Source organism: Piliocolobus tephrosceles, chromosome 10, assembly GCF_002776525.5.
Source record: "Piliocolobus tephrosceles isolate RC106 chromosome 10, ASM277652v3, whole genome shotgun sequence".
Lineage (NCBI taxonomy): Eukaryota > Metazoa > Chordata > Mammalia > Primates > Cercopithecidae > Piliocolobus > Piliocolobus tephrosceles.
Window position 1 is genome coordinate 16,711,588 of NC_045443.1, and position 19,082 is coordinate 16,730,669.

Consider the following 19,082-nt stretch of genomic DNA (forward strand, 5'->3'; position numbering starts at 1 on the left):
TTAGGACTGCTAAAATAAAAACATGACATTGTTCTGAAAGTTTTAGAAACTAAGAGTAAACTAATGACAGCTAAAATTAGCTTTTCTCTCTTGTTGCTTGTTGGGATCCCACAGCATAAATGAGACGGGAATTCATTTTTTCTCTGTGGTATCTGGATTACTGGTAAACATTAGGATTAGCGCATTTTATGAAGTTCCATGCCTGCTTACTAGTCCTTGTCATATCTGATATTTATGTTTACTAAAATTGATTTTCTCTTTATTAATAGGATGGGTTTAATGTGGACGATGCTTCACTGCATTAGTAATAACAATTTTACTTAAGTTATTGCTTTGGTGTGCTCTTCTGCAAATACTCTTTCCATTCCTAAGAGTCTTTTATTTTCCCAGTAGCCCAGTTGGAGAGTTTTTAATATTAAATTGAATCATAACAACACATGCTGATTAGAGTCTAACTTAATACATGCAGCTTAATGTTAATTTTCCAACTTCAAATCAGGGATCTGACTATTCCAAGATGATTATTCATCTCAAGTGTGATTTCATTTTAAACTTGTAAAGCCTACAACTAGAGATTTTTGCATCAGAAAACACTAACATGATAGCGCAAAGGAATTCGGCGAAAAGAGAATCATTACATAACTACAAAAATACTGTGGAGAAGAAAAAGGTTTATCAAGAAGATTTCATAATACAGCGCAGAAGCAAAAAATGGCACAAGCAAATGCACAGTTGGCTGATGTAGTTTGTGAAGATAGGAAACATGTTTGATTACTATAATAAGAGGATATGCTTAGGTCCTAATTCCTTTAGAGAAAAGTTATCCATTAATACTGAAAATAAAGGGGGGAAATTGTTTTAAAGTTAGAAATGAAAATCTAAATGCCACATTTCTTGCTTCACAGTATAAACTTCTGCTTCCAAAGAAGCTTCTAGTAAGCACCTTGAAAAGGGAAATACATGGTTAATCATCAAAGCAAGTATATTATGATAGTAAAAACAGAACTAGAACAGGCAGTATCAAACTCCATCAGAGCTAAGAAAAACAGAATTAGATCATTAAAATCACAAGGAAATAAATGTAGGCATTGGTAGTTTTACAAAAGTTATCTTACATCTTAGACTGATTAATATCCTATAAGAATAGATGAGTGCTATAGTTTGCAATACTAATGAATTAGCTGGTGTCAAGTGTTTGAATTTTACAAGTTTTAAAGCTTACCAAGCTATGGTGATTTGTTGGCTAAAGTCAATGATGACAAAAGGTAATGGCCATTCTAAGGTTACTTAGATTCCAATCTCTGTATGTGCAGCATATACATATATATATATATATAGATCCACATCTCTTCAAATGCTTAACAAGAGGAAGTGCTATGTATCAGCAGAAGTAATCATATACATAAACCAATTTTTATAAGCCAATTAAACAAAAAATAAAAAAGAAAGAAAAAGGCCATTTATAGAGACATGGCGAATACAAATGCAGTTTTATAAAAATACCTAGCAAATGGAACAAAGTGTTGCTATTTTTATTTTTATTCCCTTTGTTTTCCAGATCTTGTCCAGCATTTATACTTCGTATATTTTATTTTTTATTGATAAAGTGAGAAACATTGGCTATTTTTTTCAGAAGATGGGATGAGGATGCAGTACATGACTTTGAATAATAGAAGACATTCTAATATGAATTGGAAAAATGTTTTCAAACCCAACACCAAAATAAGACTTCAATGGCTCACAGTGTAATGAAGGGAAATACAGTGGTCATTTAGGTTGTTGCAATTCTTTTTTTAGGCTATTTCATTTTTATGTGAGGCAGAAAACGGAACTACATAATACATTTCTACAATTTATATATTCATCAAAACCATTTACAAAATTACCACTTTCAGCATATTTTAAAAATGAGACTCCTTAACAAATTATGTTTATGCCGTCAAAACACACCATTAAAATTTATTATTAGTCACTTAATGGAAGTTAATGGTGAGTTTATAAATGAAGTGCTGGCTTACTTTGATATAGTCTAAGAGTAACCAAAAATAGAAATTATTTCCCAGAATTCTATGTATTTATAAAGTGCAAAATAAGCAATTTTAGCAATTCTCAAATGTAGGTTTTTCCAGATACATTTAATCCTAAATATACTTGTAGAAACAGAATATTTTTCTGCTAAGTCAGGTATGTCTAACTTATCCATCTTATGTGTAAAAACTATCCTGACTGAAATATTTCATACTTATTAAAAGATAAAAAACTGTAAAGATACAGAAACATTATAAAATATTTTTAATACTCTGGGGGATGGTGAAATTTCCAGTGAAAATATCTCAAGTCTACAAAACAAACTAAAACAAAAAGCCATATAACTAATTATATTAGTAAATACTCATTTACTGAAAATGAATGCGTTATAGAATTAAGGATAGAAAGATATTGTAGATAAATTTACCAATGAGAAGAAATTCTGTATGTGCAGTAAATATTTTTAATAGAAGTTGTTTGGGGGCAGTTGTTGCTCAGGAAGTCTAGTGTGGATCCACCTAATATTTTCCAGAGTGAGGGGCACTGTTCTGAAGTATTATAAAAAAATTTGTGTTGGTTCAGGAGTAGCATAAACACTAAACTGTTTAAAACAGAATTCTATAATGCTCTTCTACAATAAAGGGAAAAATGAACTTAAAATTGTAACTTTTTATAAACCTGTAAATAAGTTAAGATAATTTATAAGCAATATAACAGTATTTTGTAACAGATACGGGGTTCAATATGCTCATATGTCAAAATATTTCATAATACTAAAATTAACTTAGACATTTAAATATGATAAAAATTATGACAATAATATAGTGTTTAAAAGCTCAAATGAAGCTTATAGAAATAAAACTTATTTGTAGAGTTCCATTTCATATAAAGGCTTATGCTTTCAGAATTTAGAACAGTAAAAAGTGATTTTTCAAATAATAAGAATACATTGCTTTCCTGCAAAAATACTTCCAAACGATTAACATTAAAAAGATGACAATGAAAGAAAAAAGAATGCATATTGTTTCCAACATTAAAAAAGCATCTGTGTTATAAATTGCCAGATAAAACAATATTAACAACATATTCCTATTTACCTTTACATTTATAATTATGTACCAATTTAAAGTTGACCTTACATAAAAATTTAGAAGCACCAGGTTTGATCAGTGTGAGATAAAGTTACAGCTAGATTTACGCTCTATGTGGCATTTTATTTTTATTTTCTCTTTTAGAGTTATTATATTATTATAATAAAGCATATAAAATTTGTAGTCAGCATAGCAAGCTTCAAATCATTTTAGTTAATTAGCAACTATGGTGAAGCATGAAGCATCACTCTTTCCCAGCAGTTTCATTTTAAACAAATCATCCTCACATATAAAAATAGCAAATTGCATTAAATTTTATATAAGACATTTTACAGCTTCTTATATAGGAAAAGCTATAAGCAGCTTCCATGGCACATACCACAGCAAACAGCTTTGAATAAACTCTGGCAAGATATCATTGATAGAGATACAAGATACATACAGCCTACATCAACTTAATGCTTAAAGTATGTCACAAAAAGTTGCAGGTTCAAAGAAAGAACAACAAAAAATTGCCCAGAAGTTGAATTCTGGTTACACTCTGACATCCTTTATTGCCTTCAAGTTGAAAAAGAAAGTATTTTGGTATTTCTCCTAGTTCTATTTAATGATTGCTGCAAAACATTAAAGCATTAAATAGAACTAGGAGAAAGCATGTAGAATTCCTAATTCTAAAATGCTGATTATGCATTGGCTGGCTACTTTATTCCTATTTTTCAAACTGAAATAAGGCTGATAGATCGCAGTGATAACGGTCCCTTAAACATCATCACTAAAACTTTGCTATTTTTACACAGTCATTTTTAATCTACTTTAGACAGTATCAATTTTAAGCTCCAACTTAAAGTACAAAGACACTTCCATATCTAATTTGTCACAAGTTAATCTTTAAAAAATAAAAATAATTATAAATGCATTGGATAGATTTTTAACAGATACATTTCTTGTTCTGCCTGGCATATAAATATTGACTGGGTAGACTTCATAATTTCAGTCAGAAACATGTTAGAGGAAGTTTTAAAAAGTCAGTCCTTCTCTTTCTTTAGCTAATGAGTTTCCAAAGGAGGAAAGCAATCCCACAAATGGGCAAATTCTGCCTCATCAGATATGTACATTTTCTGTTCCACAGCTAAATGAATGATATGCCAGTCCAGTTCTGGAAAGTGAAAAAAATTCCACGTTAAGATTTGATACTTAGTGTACAAACCATGGAAGATTTTTCTTTCTTTTTCTCTTAAATATAGCTACTAGTGCCATAAAGGAGACATAAATGGAAAGACATCAAATTTTCCATAATAATAGTTTCTATAACCCTTAAGAAAATATCTTACAGTCTAAATTATTATATTTTCATATTATTTAATATCTCAAATCATCATTGAAAGAACTTACAAATTACTTAATCATTATCACTACTCCAAGTAACACAAATAAAACACAGATCTTTAAGATTCACTGCTCATAATTAGAAGTGTTTCTTTCTGTTTATGGAGGGAGAAGTGTATTAAGAAGCTAGATGTAACTGGCAAAAATATTTTACTTTTCTCTGTATGTAAAAAATTATCTGGCCCAGGACAATACTTGTAACCAACAATTTATGTGGACAGGCAAATTACTATTTTATTACTTTCCTTATTCTTACTTATGTTCTTAATAATTTAGACATGAAATATAAATACGTAAGTTATTTATGTTCAGTTCGGTGCCTCAGAGAAATTACATAATATCCAAGGGTCAAAAATAAAACAACTTTTAAAATAGAACTTAAAGTATGTTGAATTTGGAGGAAAATGAGAAAAATTACTTTTAAAGCTCAGGAAAATAACCACAGAATATTACTTGTTCACTGATTATATTACAGATTCCATGTAATTAAATAAATAATTAGATAGTAAAAATTTTAGGTGTACCTCCCTTTTTCCTTTAGCTAATTTCACCCATTGCCTGAAATCATGCCTCTCACACAGTAAGCATTTAATAAACATTTTTGAACAACTATTTATACATAATCAAAGAAATTAATTTGTAAATAAAATCTGCTTGACTGTATTTGTTGATTTAACATACAGAATCAGACTATTTTAATTTGCCAGTCAGAGACATATGCTGTTGAACATCTACACAATTTCACTGAGACACATGCTTTCCACATAAAACTAAATACCACATCTGCGGCATAATCTATAACACGTAACACAGTGTTTTACACACACCAATTCTCCATTTCACTTCTGCAATTTTAAGTGTTGATGAAGTTGCCAAATAAGTCACATTATATACAACAAACCTTCAGTTTAAATAAGGGATAAGATTGCTGTTAACAACTTAGTTTGAAATGTTAACAACCCTTAGGCTGTTAACATAACAACTGGCCATTAATGTGGTAATGACCAATTTAAGAGGAAATTGTACTCTGAGAAATGAATATATTGGCAATCAGGACCAGAGTTTATATTTGAAATAATATTATATACGTTTAATAAGTTAACTAGCATTAAAAGTTTGAGCCTATCAGGAGGTAACTAAAAGTTATTCTACAAAAAGCCACATACACTCTTATAGAGATATAAAAACTTCTGATATGAAAACTATTTTTGATAAATGCATGTTAGCAAAACACTTGAGACTATCAAATACCAGTTTAAAATCATATATTTTTACTACCACAAGGAAAAATAAAACAAAACAAGTCTAAGATTACTGTCTCTGCTCGATACTATGCTGACAGCTGCAAAGCATGTTATACTCACACTATAGGTATTTCCTTGGCAAATTTTTATTTTTGGTTTTCAAAAACCCGAGATATTTCAGTTGACATTCTTTCCAGTTTACTTAATTTTTGTCCTTTGGTTTATTAAAAAACCTTAACATTGCCTGGGCTATATAAATTCCTTATTTGAAATGGTAACAAATCCACCTGAGATACTGAAATTACAAACAAATGTAAAAGTCAAAAGGAGTCAAAAAGCTATGACTATTGGTTAGTACTGATGAAGCAAACTAAAAAGCAGTATTAAATCACTAAAAGCAAATACAAATGCTTTATGTGGAAATGAGGCTCTAATTCACAACGAGCAGAAGAGAAATTTTTATTTCAAAGAGAAGAGTTCAAAGACTGGAGAGTTCTAAAAGAATGAACATTATACATTAATTTTGATAAGTTGTGCCAACACAATGAGAGAAATCCTGGCTGGAGAGAGTGACTTCTCATTGTTGGCAACTTGTATGTGTTTTACGCACTTGGAACACAGAGAAGTAGTAACAAGTGGTCATAATAAGTCAGGAGGCTGTCAGATGAGGCCGTCCTAAGAGCAAGAAAGAGTAGAATCTGATAAACAGTACTGCTTTCACCCTCTTGTAACTACCGTTAATCAAATGATATATTTTTATATCTAAAGATTGGATCTGCCTGAAAATAGCTGAATTACATACTAAGAAGGACCAGATTGCCTAGAAAACACCTCACCAAAAGACCAAGGTACTAAAGGAGTTACCGTTGATTGATACATTTTGTCATAAGGGAAAAATTCCAAATAAATCGCTTAATGTCAAATCAGAAAAATGATTAATTGTATTAAATATGAAAACCCCAATGATGCCATATATCATTTCTCTAATTTGATAGATCCTACTTTATTAATATAAGTAATTTTCAGCTGAAGTAAGTCGCAAAGTTGTCTGAAAAGCAAAATAATTTTTCCTTAGCAGAAGTTCTGTGTTGAGTCCTTAATGCTAGAAAACAAAAACTTTAGTCGGCTTCATAGCTTCATAACCAAGAACACCTGCCTTGTCCTGAAAGCTTTCAGATGTTTACAGGTTGGAGAGTGGCTGTCATTTTCCCATAATGATGGAGGTCTTTACTTTGTTATTATCCATAAAACTACTGCCAAATCTGAGGCAGTTCAATTGCTTAGTTGTATTTTTGAGATTACCGTTTAGAATGTCATGGGGTGGGGCGGGGGGAAGATGTATCTACACTTGGGGAAAGTTTTCAAAACTCTACAATAAATGCATTAATAAATATTAGTCAAGGATGTACACCTGACTTCCTCTGACAAACCTGAAACAGAAAAGAGAGCTGCATAACTTTAGAAGAATAAATTCAGGTCCAACTAAGAGGCATCAACTAAACTCTTACATAGTCCATTTTTTTTTCAAGTTGAACTTTTGAAAAATAAAGAGTTAAGATATTTTGCCAAATGGCTGATTAATGTCTTTGTGCTATGCTCAGCACCATTCCTCCTTAAGCTCCAAAAAAAAAAGAAAAAAAAAAAAGGCAAAAATAAATAAATCAACCTGAATGCTGATTTCTACCAAATATATCCTTGACATTAACTGGCAGTTTCAATATAGGCAGTGCCATAACCAATTGCCTGAGTGTGCAGGCAAGCCAAATCTTTAAATATTGTGGTTTGTTGGCTGTTCCTTAAGCATTAATTTGAGTAACACACACAGGGCAACGCTTTGAAGGCTGACAGGTCAACTTCTTTTAGGAATATAAGCCGGCAGTAAGGAAATGCAACAAGCAAACAAAAAATACACTTACAAAAGTACTTTAAAAGGCATCCAGTCACCACTGGTGTGCAAGGATAATTCCTACCTCAGATAGTCTCTGCGACAAAGGATAAGATTAGCTTTAGTGTACAGGGTGGAGCCCACCTCTCCCAAGCGACAGTCACAGCAGGCACACTTCAGGCAGTCTTCATGCCAGTATTTGTCCAGTGCCTTTAGAAGATACCGGTCCTTGATCTTTCGGTTGCAGCCAGCACAACCTTTTGGCTTGGTGTCTGGCTGGACTGAGAGCATTTGTATACCTGAAGGAAGACAAAAGCAAAAAAAGAGAGCTGAGACTACTAGACGAATAAAAAGATGTCAAAAGACCTCAAACAAGTTAAATATTTAATATTTTCTTATTCTAGGAGTGTTAGCTTTTCTTGTTTAGGGCTATATTGAAATCAAACTAAATTTTGGAAGCAAAAAGTCTCAAACTTTATCAAGTGCTTATTAAATCATTCATAAAGTTATGCATGCCAAGTAGTAATAATAAATTCATGTTGACCATGGTAAATTGACATTATAAATATGAAGCTCAATAACATTAAATAATTTTATAGTATCTTCATTCTCCCCATAGAGCAGTTCCTTTAGAAAGAAAATGTGAGTAAATGACGCCCTGAAAGAAAGTTATTTAACAAATTAATCTATGCACAGTCCATAGAAGTAAAAAAAATGAGTTTTGCTTAACTGTTTAAAAATTTCACTTAATATGTGCTTGATGGTGGAAGGAGAGTGCACCTGGTGTGGGATTACACTAACCTTATTCAGCAGTAGAGGTGTTTATAGTTAAGTACACAGAACAGCTACCCGAAAAGCTCACCAATCCTGTATTGCTTGCTTGCTTCCAAATACTTCCTTCTATGTCCTTGATATTTCAAAGTATTCATTGTGTTCAAATATAATATTTATACTCACAAGCATCAGTCAGCACCTATATTAACGGCAGATTACTTAACTATGTACTATATGGTTTTATGTAAACCTAAAATATATGATTATACCATTCATTACCATAAACATACAAAACTATTTGTTTTATAAAGCAAAGAAAAAACAATAGATGGCCAGATCTAAATATATATACAATTATACAAACATACATAAATATATACATATTCTATATATAATGCTAAACATAGGCACATTTATATATTTTAAAGATATAAATCTATCATAAATAAGGAATCCAGCTGGATTCTATGGGTTTTACAGTTTGATTGAAATCTTTTGAATGAATGGATATTCACCTTGAGTGTCTTCTTATTTCCTAGGTATTAAACACCCAGCTTTAGCAAGAAGCTGGACCAACTATCCAGTGCCTCATATTTATCAAGTAACTCATTTTAAGCACTATAAAGTACTGCAGACATCATCAATTCCAAATTCCCTCATTCTACAAATTATGTTACAGAGGCCCAAGAGAGGTTCAGATACTTGCTCAAAGCAGAAAGACAGTTACGCTATAGTCTCCGGCCAAATGGCCTTCTTACAGTCCAGAGACCCCTCTGCTGAATTATGTTTGCTCTCCTAGGCATAAAGTTTTCAACTTGCATTTAGAAGGATACAAAACACCAAATGTGCATGCGTTATAGGAAAAGAAATGCCAAGCTATAATCTGCATTTTTGTGCATTTTCCTTCTCCAAAACAGCTAAACCTCCTCCAGGTTCCTCTGATACCTTATGATGAAGTCTTCACCCCCCTCACAACCTTCACAACCTTTTTTTTAAAAAAAATAATCGCACTGGTGAGAGCCATCAAGGCATCCGCAGAACAGAATAACTTTTCTAACTACAAATAATACATGAGTTGCACAAAATATTGTTAGGATGTTGAACTTTCATTAGAAAATAACTTGTCTGGTAGAGTTGTGTAGGGAATGGCAGGATATAAAGCAGAGTAGCTGTTCTTTCTTTCTGCATCATAAGCATAGCTGTAGTCACCGGAGCTGCAGACTAACAGCTGGATTTGTAAGAAGAGCAGGTGGTATCCCTATAGCCTGCTTTCTGTTCCTTTCCTTTGAAGGAGCTAAGGGCCTAGTGTAGATTAATCATAACCCTTGATAGCTCTGCTAAATCTCACTCTCTAGAACTTCTAACAAATGAAGTTTCTTTGATCAGAACTAGTTATCCTCTTCTAGAAAGGTTCCACAAGGAATGAATCACATTAATTACAGTGAACAACAGACCCAAGTGCCTGTTAACCATATATCTGCGGGGAGGGGGAAGTTTTGATTTACTCAGTGAAATTCTGGATGGTGTTACTGAAAACATCTAGATAATAAACATTAAGAGAAGCCATTCTAATTAAGCCATCCTAATTAATGGCCATTCTATTAAATTTATAAGGCTATTATTTTTATTTATCACAAGTCTCAAAGATGAAAAATCAAAAAAAAAAAAAAAAAAATCCCAGCAAAAGCTTCTTAGTAGCAGCTAAGCTGTATTTCCCATAGTTGTGTTTCTACCATCAAGCATAGAAGGTCAGCTATTTTATTCAAAATGCTTTGCAACCAAGACAGGGGATACCAACATTTGGCACAAGTAACACTACCCTACTTGTCTTCACAAAATGTTTTTGTTGTGTTGACATTTTAATTTAGCACTCAGAGGCCAATTAATATTTGAAACTCTTACATTCTGTTTGGCCTTAGGCATAAAAGGAGTTTGATATTTTACACTCCATCCTGGTACCTTCTTTTAGGGAACATCATGGCATTTCTCTTGAAAATGGAATCCCTTGAATTCCATGCAAGTTAACAATTGTGGCAAAAGAACTATTTTGTAGTCACCATGTTACCGTGTACTTAAAAGGCATAAAGCAGTCAGCGGCCTCCCCTCTTCCTCCAGAAGAACATGTCTGGGTAGAGTTATGTGTTCGTGGCTAAGAAACATTTCACAAGTTGCTCATAGCACATCAGAACTCATAACTAGTTTTAGATTGGCATGTAAATTGTTCTGAGGGAAATTCTTATTGCCTCTGAGACCCTGCCATTCTGAGTTATTTGACAGTTTAAGGGAAATCATAATTAAAAAAAAGACATAAATAATAGCCTGTGCAGTGTGGTGTGCAGAAATAAGTAGAACCATTTCATTTAAACTCTGGTGAGCTTTTAATTGCCTGGATTGCATTGTGAGGCGGCCTAACGGTTGATTGCCTCCATTATGTTCCCTTGTTCTGTGCCATTCATCCGCACAGTCTCAGCTTCAGTAGTTAACACAACAAAGTAACCACAACTCCACAACACACAGGGGTTTAAAAAATAATAATAATAATAATGAAAGATTTGCAGCACTTAGACACAGTCTTACATTTTTGGACTAACTACACAGAGTGAATAGAAAACATTTTGTCCCTGTCGGGAAATTCACAGAGAACAATTTGGGAGAGGAAAGAGGAAGAGGGAATACATAAAGGGGGTTGGAAGAGATGAGGTGCTTCAGAAAGATGCTAAAATGGGAATGCAGGTTCTGCAGCTGGGAGCATTGACACAGATTAAAAGAATTTGGCCAACATGGCCATTCGATTGCCAAGAGGCAACAGACAAAAGATTTTCCTCCTGCCCATCTTCATCCTCTTCCCAGCCCCCAACCCAGGTTGGAAAACTGGATTGGGCCTAAAAGCTTGTTTCTCTCTGTTCACTGGCCCAGAGCATCCCTACAGGCTGCAGCCCCCTAAGGGACAACAATGCAAATAGATGTCCCCAGATCTCAGGCACTGGAGCTGCTTAACTCTGTTCTGTCCCTTCAACTCCCAGCCCCCCTCCCTACCCTTCACCCCCCCTCCCCTTTTTGAGCAATGGAGCTGGGAACCAATTTGATTCCCTTTTTCTCCAATGCAGCTGCAAGGCTCAGAGATACTGACATTTTTCCACTCTTATCAGTTTAATTACAGTTACCATGGCAGCAAAGTGCTAGTGCTTGGCAAAGGCCAACAAGAGATTTGCAAGACTGAGTTCAATTTTGATGCAGCTCACATGCAAAATAAAAAAAAAAAAAAAAAAAAAAATAAGAAACATACATACACTCTAACAAAGAATCCCTTGCGGAGTTTATGCTCCAGCCTTTTGTGGTTGTGTCTTTGCAGCCACACAGGGATGGTTTGCAAAGAATGTAGCAGTATTTGTTGCATCTAGCAAGATTAATTGGTTTAAGCAGCAGTCTTTCAAAGCAGTTACAACAATAATATTTCGGTTCTTTCAGAAAGACACAAAAGCAGCGGAAGAGCAGAAAGGCTTTTGAGCAGCCAAGAGTGCAGAGCGCCGGCAAAGTGCATCTATGATAGATTGTAACCTTACCAAAACTTTTCTCCTTTTTCTGCATGAGTTGACTTAGGCGTGCCTGAGTTGCAGCAGCTTCGCATTGAGCACCAAGCCCAAAGGTAGAAGTAGAAGGGGGTCTCCTTGATTTCGCTTAAGTGTGGACCTGGTGCGCAGCCTACACCGCCGAGGACCGACTATTGTGAAGCCACTTTGGGAGCGGGTCGGATTGGCGGCAGGGGGTGGGGGAAGGGATGAGGACGGCCAGACAAGACAGGGCGCACACACGGAGCCCCTCGCAGTGTGCAAAATGATGGCGAATGACAAAGCCACATGCTTCCCTAACTCTGCCCGTAATCCTAAAATCCCAGCGGCCCCTTTTAGCTTCCTGGTAACAAATGGATTTGATTAAACTGTCACATGCAGCGTTAGCATAGCATATCATGTTCAATATGAAAAAGATCATAAATCTGACTTGTATTTCATAACAGCAATCTGGGTAGTCCCCGTAAAAAATGTGCTGCATCAGTTTGAATCTCAACCTATTAGGACATAGGCACCTTGGTCCAGGGACCTTCCCTGTTCAGGCCACTTCTGCCCCTACCGCCCCCGCCCCCCGCCACCCCCATCCCCAAACACAGCCACTTTTCCATGGCAAAGGAACAACATTTTGTTATTATGGCTGCATGGAGAGGGGCAGAAGTGTCAACAAGGACCAAAAGATTGTAATTTCAACTCTTTATGAAGTGGGGGGTCATGAATTCCAGCAAGTAAGGGGGAGGGGTCCGGAAACCCACCCAGGACTGAATTCTTTTCCTATGGGCTGGGAGCAAACACTTCCTAATTCCAAACTCTCCCTGCCCCTCTCTCCCCGGGAGTCAGGGGTGTGGAAATACTGCAGTTCATGGTGAACTTTGACTATTATCCACTCGAGTCGTACTTGAGACGTTCCGCGCCGCAGCCGCTCTCCCTCCTTCCATCAACATCTTCCGCCTGCATCTATTTCATGTCTCATCATAAAAATAATGAAGCCTCACATGATTTAAACAAAACCGTCTCAGTAGAGCTGCAGCCCGAGTGAAAGTTGCAGTGCGGAGCTGGGTTGCAGCTCCAGTTTATGCCTCATTAGCAGAGGCTGGGGAAGAAAAAAATACCCACATCCGCACACGCACGCGCGCACCCGCAGACACACACACCACAAATAAGCCGACGCGTGTGTACACAGTTGCTGCACTTACCTTCTCAATTAAGCGATACAGGGGGAGGCCGTTCAGTAAGCACAGTGGCTGCTTTGTAGCGCTTCTCCTTGGGAAAGGTCAAAAAGAAGCATTGTTTGAAAAAAAAAAAAAAAAAAAAAAAAAAGACGGGGGAGGGAATGTCTATTTTTTTTAAGTTTAAAATAATGAGGTCCTCAAGGATCCGCCAAGTAATGGTGTTGACCGCATCTGAGCCACAGGTGTCCTCCTTTTAGGCAACTGCAGTCCGAGGCTGTCTCTCTCCGTCCTGGTTCAAGACAACTTACCCCAGCAGCGTGCGAGGAGCCGAGCTGAAGGAAGCTCCGGCTCTCAGCTGCAAAATGCAATCCCTTCCCAGCCAGACATAATACAGCCAAAGAAAAGGTCACTCAGTTATTACTGAGCCTGCGGAGCCCAGGCAGCGCTTGTCAAGACCACAGAGAAGCAGCTCCCTTCCGATTTAAGACTATTTACCTCTCGCCCCCACCCCTCCCCTCTTCTTTCCTTCTCTCCCTCCCTCTCTCGCTAGCTCCCTCGCTCGCTCTCGTGTGCCTGTTCTGCAGCTCAGTCAAGTACAGCCGCCCTCGGAAAGTGCAAAGCAGCCACGAGACAGATCGGGCTTTGTTGCTAATTTCCCAGGGTGAAAATTTACAAGCCTGCGAGTGCAGTCAGCACAACCACATGCATATGCTACTCACAAACGCTGGGGACAAACCCGCACACAAAATGTGACCTCTGTAGGAGTCGACTGAGGAAGGACCCTACCTCCTGGACCCGTCCAAAAGAAGAACTCCTGCGAGAGAGCTCCGGAGGAAAAGGGTAGGGTTCCTAAAATAACCAGGGCATTTTGGAATAGGTGGCTACATTTAAAGCAAATTGCCTTCCAAAGCCATTTCTGAAGCTACTAATTATGGAAATTAAAATAAAAGCAAGAGAATCAAACTGCTACCATCATACCCTGGAAAAGCACACAACCTTTAAGAAATGTCTGGAGGTGGCTGCAGTTGCTGGTCTCTCGGTGACTTCCATTCATGAACTCTCTGAAGTCGCTGCTCCGCAAGTCCGCCACACAAGCCTGATTCAGGGGATCACACATACACTCCCCTTCCTCCCTTCCTCCCTTCCTCTAATGGCCCAAGACCCAAACTGTGAACTTGTTCTCCATTCACTAATGCTGACCCCCCCCCACCACCCCGAAACACACTTCCTGCAATTACTTGAATTCCTTACTATTTAAAACTCACACGCTCCAATGAAAAACAGCCAAGAGCACTGAGAAACATGTTTTCAGGACTAACTTGGTCAAAGAACCATAGTTTCTCCACCACTACCGCTTTGTCTTCACAGGCTTGTTTTAAGGCCTTAACAGATTTATTTTTTCTTCAACTATTTCTAACCTCCTCTCCTCTTAACTTTACTTGGCATCTATAAAGGCCACTGGTAGCTTTAAAATGCCATATTATTTTTCTAAGTTTTCAAACTTCAAAGTCACTCTCTCTTTGGGTTGCTCATAAAGTACCTCACCAGATTTTACAAAGCTTCATCAGAGGTCAAGCTTAAAAATGGTCCACATTTGAATGACACTCACTGAAATGTTTAAGAGCCAAGAAACATTCAATTGTTGAACTACAAAAAACTTTTTTCTCCTCTTCACCATCAGTTTTAATCTAGTTCTAGTTTTTTAAAATATCAAAGCACCCCCCATGAGTATTTAAGCGAAATTTTGTTTTTCTCCATAAAGAATAAAGGCACAACATTGATAACTAGTTTTTACCCCCTCCCTTTTGAAGGCTCATAATAAAATAGCCTGTGGTTTGCTTTCCTCTCCGTTTAAAAAGTAACAAAACTCAGAACTAACCTGAAAAATAACGATATTCAGAGACGGTAGATTAATGAGAACCCCTTAGTTGACTTGTTCTGTACATAGGCAGATTTCTTAAGTTTGGCTTTTCTGGCCCGTCTAGGCAGGCATACATGCACTTCACCCATCCGCACAGCTTCCTGCTGTTCTACCCCACCTCTCTGCTAGAGCCACTCTGAAAACACCCCAGTATGTGTGTGTGTGTATGTGTGTGCGTGCATGTGTGTGTGTCTCGTGCTCACTGTCTCAGCCAATGCACTGAGAAGAAGAAAAGAGGGAGGGAGGGAGAAGTATGTGTGGGGAAAGGGAGAAATAAAATCAAAACAAATGGTACAGCTAATGAGGACAATTAAATTAATTATGTTCAAGGAGATGAGATTTTTTCTCCCTCCAACTGTATGATCTGTTACCCCTCGCTGGCAACTGCTGCTCTGTAATTCATGGCAACTGATTAGTGCATCTATGCAAATCTTTGTTTAAATCATTCAACTAATTAAATGATGGGATTATTCCTCTGCCTACGGTGACATCATTCGCAGTAATTAGTACTCTATTTGGACTGTGGCAGTAAGATTCCTGATATCAACACCAACCTGCAAAGACATAAACCACTTTGTCACCTTTTTTTAAGGGACAAACACCCAGATCTCTAATTGCATCCCACCCCCTTCCTTTTTCCCCAATCTTCCTTTTCCTCTCAATTTTACCATTTCCCCCACATTTACAAGCAAGTAATACTGGCAAGCAAGGGGGGGAGAGAGAGAGAAAGAGACACAGAGGAGACAGAGAGAGAGAGAGGAACTTAGTGAATAATATGCCAAACCACATGTGTAAAGGAATAAAATGGAATAGTTAACATTCAGCTCCATGCCATTCATTTTCCCCTAAAATGTAATGATAATTAGATGGGTCATAAAATGCTCTTCTTTTCATTATGACTGATGAAATGCATTAAAGCTGACAGGGTATTACCTGACAGTAATTAGGTTTTGTCATGAATTAAATTATTTGAAAGCAGGCTATCTCCCCAATCACGCAATTTACAGCAAGATTTTTTTTTAATCTGTGCTACAGAAGAGAGAGAGATAGAAAATAGCAGTTTTTCTCTTCATAATCATATGAATTATTCACAGAAAAAATCATCAGAAAAACCCCGTGCAGATGAAGAGGCTTGCCACTTAATGTACTGCACAGATGTGATCATCAGCGGTTGCCGACAATGAAATATACAAGTGCACACAAAGTGATCTGGTGAACAAGAGGTGGAATTTAATCATCTTCTGCTGACACTTTGCGAAAAACACCATTAACCCTCAGCGAACCCCCTGTTTTCCTGGCTCCCCCCAACCCCAAAGTCTCACCCCTCCCGCGAGGGAAAAAGTGAAAGAAGAATTTGTGCTTTTGTTTACTCAGCCAAGCAAAAGGTTGGATCCAGCCAGGCAAGCAGTTTCTTCATTTCCTGAGAGTAAACTACCCAGTTTAATTACAGATCCTTTGGAAATCTTTGCGAAAGGATTGCCATAAAGAGCCAGATCTTCTTGGTCCGATTACCTTTTGCCTGTGCCCTCTTTCTGCAACTCATCATCAGACGTTTGATGAGAGAATTTACTTCATCCAGCCCCACCCCAACACTTATTAAAGAAAAAAAAAAAAGGCAGATTGTCTTCTTCAGGGGTCTTATATTGTGATACCTTGATGAGGGGAAAAGGGGAGGGGAATGACAAAATGGGGTGGAGGAGGGTGCTGAGGGGGTGATTAGATATATACTACTTACCTTTGCCCAAAGCAGATCTCCCACAAGAAAATAGTATGTATATATGTATATTTCTAAACACGTCTTCAAGTTTTCAGCTGTTTCTTTCTTTAAAACACACCTCACAGATTACTTTTGTGTGCGGGTGTTCAATAATGATTTCTGTGGCGTCCCAGAGATGCTCCGGTTAGGTTGCCGTCTTTTTTTTTTTTTTTTTTTTTTTTTTTTTTTTAATTTTTTTTTTTTTTTTTTAGGGCAGCAGACAGGTTGTGGGGGGAGGCAAAGGATAGCACACCCTGAAAGTCCAGGAGCAGTGAAAGGTCCTGGTCAAGGGAAGGATGAGGTTGATATTGTCCCCACCACACACACTCCCACCATCACTCTTCGAAATTCAGCAACACAAATGAAAGAAATCTCTGCTTCAGCCTTCCTGTCTTTCTTATGTGCCTCTCCCTTTCTCACTTTCTTCCCGAACTGCATACAAAACCTGAGTGGGCCAGAGCTGCTCCTCCAGTATTTAAACACCTCGCCAGGTCCCTAGTTAGCAGCTTCCTTCAGCTCATCCAAGAAGCTGACAAGTACTGTTAGAGGAGGCTGTACATGTTGCTCTAATGGACCTCATTAAGTTCTACTTACAGATGTTCTCTTAACATAATTGATCTGCGGTGAGTTGAGAGGACTGCAACTTATTCCCTAGCCCCCAATTATGGTTGGGTAATTAGATCCCCAACCTCCAATTTTTCACATTCACCCTTCTAACATTCCAAAATATCAAAGTATCTCTCTCTCACCAAAGCTCCCCCTTACCGGACTCCACTCTACTCACTGTATTGACAGTTAGATCTGCTCTAACCTTTGTAGTGACGCCAGTTTTAATGGTGCATTCAGTCCATTGACAGAGCTGTGTTTTCTTCCCCAGCCTCTCTTCTCCTTTCCTCTCCACACTACCACCCCCACCCCACCCCCTTAACCCTCAGAAACAAAAGGGTAAAAAAAAAAAAAAAAAAAAATCCTCTAACTTGTATAGTTTGTACTTTTGATAAAAGGTTTCAGTGATGAGCTTTGGCAGTGGTGCTTCCTTTCTAATGTCTTTTTATCTGTATTAATTCCTCAGATGAAAACTTTAAGGAACAATGAAGGAGAGAGGTAGTGCTCTGAAACGGTGAGAAGAAAAAAATTACACAGCACACCTGGGACAGATGAAGCCAAACTAGTGCTTTTATAATGCCAATCAGCAGGACTGTTATCTTCCCTCTAATTAGGAAAGCAGCCTAAAACAGAGAGCACTTGGGGAAATGGTAATGTTATGGTTTTGCACTTAAAAGGAGAGACATTTCCTGCACTGTAAGAATCTAGGATCGGGGCTGACAAGTCCTTTAATTAATGGGCAGGATTCCCTGTGTGTGCAAGTGTGTGTGCATGTTTTAATTCATAAAAGTGGACAAAGGGTGTTGTGAGGAGGGGGAAGAGCGATGGGGGAGGGCGGGTAAGTCCATTAGTTTGAAGATGAACAGAGTTCATAGCTACATTCATCTTTTTTTTTAAACCCCATAGGACTGAGGTGCAGAACTGCAGTGAGCTGTTTTTCTAGGAATTTGAATGTTATACTGAATAAAAGCCCAAGGCCATAAGGCAAACACAAAGTTTGAGAGAACCCATATTTCAAGTTGGCAAACTCCCGTGTCCAGCTTGCCCCTTGTCGCTATCTCTTTGGGTTGATGTTTCACCCAGCTCCTCTAGGCTTTGGTGTAGACTACTTTCCCACTCACAGGTGCCTAGGATTCGCTTTCATTTTGCAGTACTAAAGAAATATGTAGCTTAAATAATTCCAGCAACAAGATTACTCTTACTGTTAAAAAAAATGTGGCCTAGTATCCTAAGACAAAGAGTTAATATTTGTCTTTTTGAGGGTTTTGAAATTGAACACTTTGAACCTGGCAGCATCGAGTTCTCAATACTGTTTTAAATGGTTTTTTAACACTTAGGAGAAGTTCTCCAATGACTCTGAGAGATACTCCTCATTTTCTTCATTCCCTCTCTCTGCTCTCTGCTATTCTTCACAGATACGCATATTCCTACACATAAATACACGTGGGGTAGATTATTTGAGGGATAATTAATCTAAAATTTAGTAAGATCTTATCTAATTTATTTCTTTTCTCCAAAATAAATTCAAATACTCTATTGCCATCTCAGATATACTAGTATGTCACCTAAAAATTACACTTAGATATTACACTTATACCAACATACTGAAGGGATGCTGATTTTACACTAGTCACAGTGATTGTTTAAACAAAT

The 19,082-nt window shown here is 37.1% G+C and overlaps 1 protein-coding gene across 5 annotated transcripts in view; it reads right to left on the reverse strand.

Annotated features, from left to right (window-relative positions):
• LMO3 (LIM domain only 3) overlaps positions 1-15,296 on the reverse strand; it is a 60,858-nt gene extending 45,562 nt beyond the window's left edge. The window contains exons 1-3 of one of the 5 annotated variants that reach the window (XM_023226184.1): positions 15,026-15,296; positions 13,171-13,237; positions 7,720-7,933 (exon numbers count right to left, since the gene is read on the reverse strand). In XM_023226184.1, coding sequence (XP_023081952.1) covers positions 7,720-7,925 — 206 coding nt within the window. In that variant the 5' untranslated portion in view covers positions 7,926-7,933; positions 13,171-13,237; positions 15,026-15,296. Of the gene's footprint in view, positions 1-7,719; positions 7,934-11,971; positions 12,487-12,872; positions 13,076-13,170; positions 13,238-13,865; positions 13,917-15,025 lie in introns of those variants that run through there. The other 4 variants (XM_023226183.1, XM_023226185.1, XM_023226181.1 and 1 more) reach the window with 4 other exon arrangements.
• Between the last annotated feature and the right edge of the window lie 3,786 nt (positions 15,297-19,082).